Source organism: Cherax quadricarinatus, chromosome 35 (assembly GCF_038502225.1).
Source record: "Cherax quadricarinatus isolate ZL_2023a chromosome 35, ASM3850222v1, whole genome shotgun sequence".
Taxonomy (NCBI): Eukaryota; Metazoa; Arthropoda; class Malacostraca; order Decapoda; family Parastacidae; genus Cherax; species Cherax quadricarinatus.
In genome coordinates this window covers 9,178,769-9,188,768 of record NC_091326.1, presented here as the reverse complement: position 1 = coordinate 9,188,768, position 10,000 = coordinate 9,178,769, and the positions used below count along the sequence as shown (strand labels likewise).

Genomic DNA, 10,000 nt, shown 5'->3' with positions numbered 1-10,000 from the left:
TATGAAACAAAAGGATTGTTTTTAAGAACTGGAAGTGGCTTTATAAGGAGATGGTTTAGGTGTTAAAACTAAATGTTTATTAATAATAGCCATCACAACATTAAAACACATGGCAAGCAGTTAAATATAAAGGAAAACAATGAGCTACTTATTGAAAATACTGCTTAAAGTTTACATCTCTTGACATAAATATTAATGACATGGAAGAAAAAAATTGGTGTATGTATTTTGAAGAATGGTACATTAATTATATTATTACTGCAAATATTGTTCATTATAATATTTTATCCATGGGGATAAGCTAAGCTCTATGGATCATTGTCTGGGGAATGGAAGGCAATTAAGTTTGGTTCAGAAATTATGTAATGAATTACTGTGTGGTATGTGGATAGTTAATTTTTTTTTTTTTTTAATTTTTAGCAATGACAAAGAGAACTTAAAAAAAAAATAAGGATGCAAAACAGACCTGCATAATGTGCCACATCACAGGGCAGGAAAAATATGTACTGTACACAGTTACATAGCAAAATTCAGCAAGACACAAACAGGAAATTTTGCAAAGTTACAAATATTTACAAACCGTATTATGCAAGTAGGAAAATAAAGAAATAAAATCTCTCAAAGTAAAAAACAGATTTTATTGATGGTGCAGATAGATTCAACACGGTTATACAACTGATGACAGTAGTGTGATGTCACACTGGCTAGTATGACACTGGGATTAAAACAAAAAAACATTCAGACAAGCACTTTACATGGAATAACTCACAGAAGTGTGGTTGGAGCGGTAAACCTGCGCCGCCCATGATACATCAGGAGTGAGGCGGTAGGGTGAAGCGGCAGAACTGTTACTGGACGACGAAGACGACGATAACAAAAGTGATGCACCAGGAGAACCTGAAGCAGTTGAGCCAAGACACCCACCACCTGCAGCATCATTATACATCAGCACAGCCAGCATGCACATTATAGCAACACCAACTTTCACCTTTTATGTTTTAAACTATGGTCTAATTTTAAATGTAGAATTTTAGATGGGATTTATATATAGTTACTGTGTCAAACCATGTAATAATTTATCAATTATTCATAATACAGCGAACCCTCCACCATAATGAACAACTTTGGATTTTACCAATTTTGTCCATTGTTTCCCTATGTTATTCACCCACAGATTTTGACCATTAAAATGACGTCTGTTAATCAAGATTCTACTATATTACATTTTATTTACTGAAACTTGTTGACACCCATGGAGTAATAAAAATACATTAAAAATTATGAAGCTGAAGTTAATAAACCGGTCTCGGTTTATATGTAACATTAATGTAATGTTTGAAAAAAAAATGCATCAAATTAGAACAGTTTTGATGGTCAAAGGCATTTAAGAATCAATAACTAATACATATGATACCAAGTTGCTGCATAATTCCAATGCATACTGTATATCTGGATGATCATTTATAATCCATAGCTGCAAAATTCAATTTAACCCAACACCTGTCAATTTTTGTATTCAATTAGCTGTAGAGTTGTCGAACGTTACAGTGACTTGAAATGTTTGAAATTCGTAGCTGTGACTGTTACCTTGTCAGCATTTTCACCATATTTTAGGAAGGATGCCACCTTAATGTTTTAAAATAATAATACACTTTCAATAATATAAGGTGCATTTAATACAGTCTCGTATACAAAGGCTGAAAAATTGCAATTTCTTTCTAAGCAAGACAACTTTGGTGGTAGTACCCTCAAAATTTACGAGTCAAATGAATTACCCCAAGTCAGGAAAGTTGTCAACAATGCATACCACTTTCCTAAATAAAAAGCAAAAGGTCTGTTTTTAATTGAAGCTGATGGTCAAGCAAGCAATCAAGCAGCAGCAGCATAAAAAACAAGAGCAATGACAGCAGCAGCAAGCATGAAGCAACAATACACGGCAAACAGCAGCAGCAACAATATGTGGCAGTAACAGCAAGCAGCAGCGATAATATGCAGCAGTAACAGCAAACAGCAGCAATATGAAGCAGTAACAGTAAACAGCAGCAACAATATGAAGCATTAACAGCATCTTAGGAGACACCCTCAACTTAAGGAATTGCTGCTTGTTGTTGCAGCAGGAACAACAAGTAGCAGCAACAACAATATGCAGCAGTAACGACAAGCAGCAGCAACAACAATATGCAGCAGTAACAGCAACAATATGTAGCAGTAACAATATGTAGCAGTAACAATATGTAGCAGTAACAATATGTAGAAGTAACAATATGAAGCAGTAACAGCAAGCAGCAACAATATGCAGCAGTAACAGCAAACAGTAACATATGCAGCAGCAACAGCAAACAGCAGCAATATGAAGCAGTAACAGCACCAACAATATGAAGCATTAACAGCATCTTAGCAGACATCCTCAACTTAAGGAAACTTGCACCAGTTGATATCTTATGTAAAAAAAATGTGGAGCAGAGGGGTCAGCTGAGCCAGCTGGCTAATTTATGACTAGAGGATACTACTGTTTCTTGGGTCCATCATGGAGTGCATGGCCCTAACAGTGTTGTTGTCCAGGACCCTGATGGAGAGGCCCATGGTTGGGTATTAGTTGTAGGTTCTTGGGTTCTAACCATTATGAAACAATCCACAAAAAAAGTACAAATGATGAAAGTCGTCATAGCTAGCACAGCCATTTTTAAAGTAAAGAGGAACAAAATGTTGGTAGAGACAGTGTAATCAATGGTTGAAAAGGCAATCGAAAGAAAAGGCAATCAAAAGACAAAGCCTGGCCTTGGGTTGAGCTGGTAGAGTAGAAAAACTCAAAGCCAGTCACAGAAAAATAATAAACAGGTATATACAGGCAGGGTGAGGGGGATGCTCATATAACAGCGCCTTTTTGATGTTCCACATTTTTGTTGCCTTCAATCTGAGCCATTGCTCATTATATTCCACTTGCCAGTGACAGTCACCAGAAGGTGGAACAATGGCTCAATTGAAAGCCAACGAAAATGTAAATACTGAAAATAGGAGCTGTATATGTGGGGCCCTCCTGTAACACCAGAAGTTGTTAAGTGTAACAAGAATGTCTACATTGAGAATCATTTGACCTCTAGACTATTTAAGGAAACAATCCCAAATTTAGAAATGTTTCCTTGAGGAATCTCAACCTTTGGCAATCCTTGATAAATCTAAGTCTGTATATCTAGTTATGAAACGTACCATATAGAATGCTACGTAGTACCAGTGTCCTACAAAAGCTACTTCAAAGATTCAAAAGAATTTATCTGCAAAATGGTGGGTAAAATGGATTTATAAGCTAACCAGCAAACCAAATTAAAGGACATTTATTCCCATTATTCTAAAATTTAATTCAAGCAATTGGTATCAACTAACTGACAATTACTTTTTTCATGAGTATAATGGATAATTATACTCCATAAACAGTTATTACATTTTAACTGCAGAAGGTTCTCAACTTATAAATACAAGATGCACAAATTCATAATTTACAAACACTCTCAGAGACACGTTCTTATAGAGTACACAAGAACAGATTATTGTATATGTTTTACAATCAATGAGAATGATATAAACAGGTGTGAAACAATCATATTTTACATTACTGCAAACTAAACTTGTTTTACAAGTTGGAGCACCTCCTGTACTTATTCCTCTTTAATTGAATAAATTATGAATTTAGTAACAATATAGGGCACAACTGCATGCACTTTAACATTTGCATTGTAATTACCATTCTACCAAGAATACCACTGCATTACATAATATAGCAAAGAGCAAAAAAAAAAATAATAAAATAATTTAAACACTTAAAATGCAGTCAAAAACTAATTACTGTTCTATTAAGATGCATGAAATATGCAAGGTCTACATATATCAGAAGCTCAAAAAATACAATTATTGAGAGGCAATTGTGAGATGAAAGAATCTTTCAACCACTTGCTAGATAACAGGACATTCTTCCCTGACCTGTATTACAGTAATCATGCTATTATCTATACTAATAAGAGAACAGTAACAGATTCACAAAACAAGGGTCATGGGTAAGACTTCAAAGAAATACAATTTTAAATATAACCTTTATAACCCTTGAACTCGTGTACAAAGCCTGCTATTCATCCATAAGCTCAACAAAACTTGCTTTCAGATCATACAACTTAGTGAATCTCATAATTTGTACTATCAACCCCCAGATAAAACACTATTTAGCAAATGAATCAGAAACCCTATTTGACATCAGATGAAGAGCATAAACAATTAACTAATTTCATTATTCAATCAAAATTAGATACTGGAGCAAGAAAAATAAAAAAGAAAAACTATAAAGAGATTTTCTTAGGAGATAAAGAAAAGCAGAAGCTAGCCTGTAGAGATTTTTATTATCATCTGATATTGACATCAAAGTTTTTGTAAACATTCTTCTCCTTTCAACAAACCGGACATATCCCACCGAAGCAGGGTGACCCAAAAAAGAAACACCAAAGTTTGTCTTTTAACCCTTAACCCTTTCAGGGTCCGTGCCGTAGATCTACAGCTTTACATTGAGGGTCCAAACCGTAGACGTATGCCATGAGCATAGCTCACTCTGATAAGCTGTGAGCGGTAAATCTGGGCCTAGATATGAGAGAATACATCTATGTGGTATGTGTGCACCACATAAAACAAATCCTGCAGTGCACAGTGCATAATGAAAGCAAGAAAACTGAGACCGTAATTTTCAATTAAAACAGCAACTTTGCATTGTTTTTTCGTATGTGTTTTACACTTGTATTTGCGATTTCTTGGTCTCATTTGATAGAATGTAAGATATATTACAGAAATAGAGATGATTTTGATTGGTTTTAGTACTGAAAATGGCTTGAAACTGAGCTCAAAGTAGCGGAAATGTTAAATTTTTGCCAATGTTCAGGAGTAAACGAATGACCTCACATGTCTGGTGGGTCTAATATGTGTTCACAAATGTGCTGATATTTTATACACAATTATTACAATATTGCATGACAGTAAATCTTCTATTTTTTTGGTTTGAATAAAAATTCATTATGTGAATAAAAAATCAAAATGGAATTCATTTGTAAAGCCTGAAAATGTAACTAATGAACAGAGGAAATGTTAGTTTAGTGCCAGGAATGCCTGCATTGTTTATTCTGGACTCTCTTTTGAAATTGGAATATTTTGAGCTTTGCACTAAATTGGCCAAATTACCAATTTCCAATCACTTTATTTTGTAGTTGAAACAGTTTAGTTGGCAATTTCTTGTGCTCAATCGATAGAATAGAAGTAATACTAGTGAAATAGCTAAGAATTTGGTCGACTGGAATAAGGTAACTGGTCTAAAATGGGAGTCAAAGTCGGCAAAATCGCCGATGCCCAAGTATCACTGACACATCAAAATTCACGAGAGCATAATTTCGTCAGTTTTCCATCAAATTTCGTACTTTTTGCTTTATTACCTTCAGAAAAAGATTCTCTACCATTTCATAAGAAAAAATAACAAAATTATTTTTTGAAAATTCTTGGACACTGGTGCACACTTTGAAATTTGGCCTCTGGACCCTGAAAGGGTTAAACTGTCCAAACGTAGATTTACGTTCACATGCGTAGAACTCCGACCTTTATTTTCTCCATTTGAAAGCATGTAAAAAAAACGTAGATCTACGTTCGGAGCGCTACGCACGTCAACGTAGATCTACGTTTGGACAGTTTAAGGGTTAAACTTTAGTAATATATACAGGAGAAGAGTTACTAGCCCCTTGCTCCAGGCATTTTAGTCGTCTCTTATGACACGCATGGCTTACAGAGGAAGAATTCTGTTCCACTTCCCCATAGAGATAAGAGGAAATAAACAAGGACAAGATATAGTAAGAAAAATAGAAGAAATCCCAGAGGGGTATATATATGTTTGTACATGCATGTGTAGTGTGACCTAAGTATAAGTAAAAATTGAAAGACCTGAAACCTTGCATGTTTATGAGGCAGAAAAAAGACACCGGCAATCTTACCATCATGTAAAACAATTACAGACTTCTGTTTTACACTCACTTGGCAGGATGGTAGTACCTCCCTGGGAGGTTGCTGTCTACCAACCTACTACCTTGGTTTTTAAATATTGTAAGAGCAAATTTTCCCACCCTCATACCCATCAATTCAATCAGTTTTGGATATACATACTGTAAATTCTTAGTAAGTGTTAATTGCAATACAATCCACAGTGTTCTGTCTAAGGACCAGCTGACTGCTATAATTGAAAAGACAAAGACAATCCTATCTACAGTCAGTTGACAGGACTGAAGATAAAAGCAATTAACTCAAATTTTCATTGTAAAAGCATCTAAATATGAAGATACTGTACTATTGTTGCAATACTACACATCAGCCAATGCTGGTGCCTGATAAGGCTACCCAGTACTTAAAAAAGATTCATTCATACCACTAAACCATCTGTCCACAACAACTGGCACCAAAAATATAACTGCATTTTTTTTTTCTGCTGTATCACTAAATACTGGTGTGGGTCAAGGCAACATACCAAACATTCTCCTGTTCTTACTTTATATCAATTACCTATCAAATATCAGTTATCAACTTGTGTCTTAGATACCACTTGGGTCACTTCAAACACTGTCGCAGATACACACTATAACTAATGTAATGAACTAATCAAAATTCACACACTGATAAACTCGTGCTAAATAAACAGAAGCTTTCCTACATTCTGTTTGAAACGAAAATAGGCAACCAAATAAATCTGAGAATACGAAAAATTAAAATACATAAATTTATGAAGGATGAGGTTAACCATAGAACTGATTAAGGAAAAAGGGTGAGTGGTGCACTAAGGTATCTGTGGAGATAAAAAAAAAATGTTATCCATGGAGGCAAAGAAGGTAATGTACGAAAGTATAGTGGTACCAACACTCTTATATGGGTGTGAAACTTGGGTTGCAAATGCTGCAGCAAGGAGGTGGCTGGAGACAATGGAGATGTCTTGTCTAAGGGCAATGTGTGGTGTAAATATTATGCAGAGAATTCGGAGTGTGGAAATTAGGAGGAGTTGTGGAGTTACTAAAAGTATTAGTCAGAGGGCAGGCTACACCTACTGGCTACCTACACTGACTTCCTATAAATAAATACTACTCACCTCTCATCGAACATTAAGACGGATTAATTGGATTTACATTATTTCTTAAGGGAAATATTGCTTCATTTTTCGTACGATTCAATTTTCATCAGACTTTTTCGAACAGATTAATCACGAAAACCGACGTTCCACTGTACAGTATCAAATAAAAAAATGCATGTAACAAGTAAAACATATTCACTTTGTGCCTCAATCTACACTATCTTCCTATATTATACACTTATCTGAGTATGGGGACTGACAACAGCAATTGTCTACTCTATCATCACCCAACAAAAGTCAGCTATTAAAACCAAAACAAATATCTGTAGATAACATACACCTATCCTCCCCCCTTCCATTTTTTTTTTTTTAAATATCTAAACCTAGTGAACATACATGCCATTCTTACATCTTACTGTTCGCTCTACATGTATAGCACACTGAATAATAATGTTAACCTTAAAACCATTTTTGGAGAATCAACAGAATCTTCAGACACCATACAAGAAATAAATACTGTACCTCTTTGATATCCCAAGTGCAAGACTGATCCTATTTAACCCTTTGGGGGTTTCGGCCGTACTAGTACGGCTTACGCCCCAGGGTTTTTGACGTACTAGTACGCCTAAATTCTAGCGCCCTCAAATCTAGTGAGAGAAAGCTGGTAGGCCTACATATGAAAGAATGGGTCTATGTGGTCAGAGTGCGCAGCATAAAAAAAATCCGGCAGCACACAGTGTGTAATGAGAAAAAAGTTTTGACCGTGTTTTTGGAATAAAACAGCGACTTTGCACAGTATTTTGGTATGGTATTTATTGTTGTATTCTAGTTTTCTTGATCTCATTTTATAGAATGGAAGACATATTACAGAAATTGTGATGATTTTGACTGGTTTTACAATGAAAAGTACCTTGAAATTGAGCTCAAAGTAGCAGAAATGTTCGATTTTTACCGAAGTTCAAAAGTAAACAAATCATCCCACACGTCCAACACACATCAACTGGTGAGTCTAATATTCTTTCAAAAGTGTGCTGATATTATTTATACCATTTCTACACTAATGCAGTAGTTTGCATAGCAGTAAATCTTCTATTTTTTTGTGAGAATAAAAATTCAAAGTGGAAAGCAAAAGAATGTAAGAGGGGCCTGGGGACGTGACTAATGAACAGAGGAAATGTTATTTTAGTGCCAGGAATGTCTTTCTTGTTTATTCTGGACCCTATTTGGAAATTGGCATCTTTTGAAATTTGTGTGAAATTGGCAAAATTGCTAAATTCTGACCACTTTATTGGATAGTTGAAATCGGTAAATGGGTGGTTTCTTGTACTCATTCGATAGAAAAAATGGAGTTCTAGCGAAATAGTTACGATTTTTGTCGACTAGTACATTGGAATTGGCCGAAAATAGGGTTCAAAGTGGGTAAAATCGCAGATGCGTAAACATCGTCGAGACCGCTAACTTCGCGAGAGCATAATTCCGTAAGTTTTCCGTCAAATTTCATACTTTTGGTGTCATTATGATCAGGAAAAGATTCTCTATCTTTTCATAAGATTTTTTTTTTTTTTTTTTTTTTTAAATTTGGGCGACCCTGAGAACAAGTCTCTGAGAGGGCCTGGTGACCCCCAAAGGTTAAAAATGCCATGCAAATAACAGGACTAAAAAGAACAAAGAGGTACAATACCATGACTGGAACAATACACAAATGTCCCACATATAAGAGAAGCTTGTAAATGTTAAAAGTCGGACCATAACATCATCATAAGATTCTCTCTTTTATGTGTGGGTTATTTGTGAACTATTAAAATATGCAACCTAACTGTAGGAACTAAAAACAAACAGTAGGTACAACAGTAGTAAACTTCAATACTAAAGTCAAAAAACGCGTAACGAAACTGACGAATTTTCATTTATGATGAAAAAACTCAACTTGGCTTCTTGTCTCTATTATGTATCAAATCATACAATCTAATTACTGTCTAATCAGCAAGCAACAGTCCTGGCTAGTAGCTTTGCCCATCATGAAAAACTGCATGTACCATAATTACATCACATTATGCTATCTTATTACTGAACTCCTAAAAACCAACCTAGATTTTTATTATTATTTCTGCAAAATCAAAATCAACTTCAAATTTTGCAATATCAATCCTTCTTATGATAGTTTTTAATATTTGCCAGATAAAACTTGCCAAATATATTAGATACAGACTTGCAAAATATATTAAACATCTTAATACAGTAATTATCTTCACATACCCATATATTTAGAACAGGTACCCAACCTGCTGTTTAGAGTGCAGGCACTGTACTTCCCACCTCCAGAAATCAACGCCTAATAATTTCCCTCAATCCCTTCACAAATGTTACCTTGCTGGCTTCAACAGCATATCATAAAAACTACCTTTCTCCCTCTCACTCTAAATGCACAAACAAGCCTGCTGGATATCCAAGCCTCTTGCACTCAAGACCTCCTTTACCCCCTCCTTCCACCCTTTTCCCAGGACAATACCTACACCCTCCTATTTTGCTACATCCTCCACACAGGTTCAAAGCACCTCAACAACCCCTCCTCAGCCCTCTAAATATTCTTGGTAACCCCAAAGCTTCTAATCCCTAGGCACCGAATTCTCAGCATAAAATTCACATCACACTTTGCCCTCAAACATGACACTTCCGCTGCCTTCAGCCCAGCTTCCTCCTCACTGCAACATTTAAAACTCATACTTCACACCTATAAGTGTTGGTACCACAATACTCTGATATGGTGGCACCATGAAAGAATCTTGTATCAACATCCATGGCCCAAGAATCTTCAACCTGCTACTAGCAGAAATCAGAAATAGCAGTACACGCTTGGTATACCGACCTCAG

General features: G+C 35.6%; 1 protein-coding gene across 17 annotated transcripts in view; it reads right to left on the bottom strand.

Moving 5' to 3' along the window:
- LOC128694998 (constitutive coactivator of PPAR-gamma-like protein 1 homolog) overlaps nucleotides 1-10,000 on the bottom strand; it is a 224,507-nt gene that overhangs the window by 134,497 nt on the left and 80,010 nt on the right. For 15 of the 17 annotated variants that reach the window (XR_008407941.1, XR_008407942.2, XR_008407943.1 and 12 more), the window contains one exon: nucleotides 770-927. The exons of the other annotated variants lie outside the window; for them this stretch is intronic. Coding sequence is in view for 11 of the 15 variants with exons in the window: in XM_053785385.1 (XP_053641360.1) it covers nucleotides 770-927 (158 nt within the window). In the remaining 4 variants the exon portion in view is untranslated. The remainder of the gene's footprint in view (nucleotides 1-769; nucleotides 928-10,000) is intronic. 17 annotated transcript variants of the gene reach the window in all.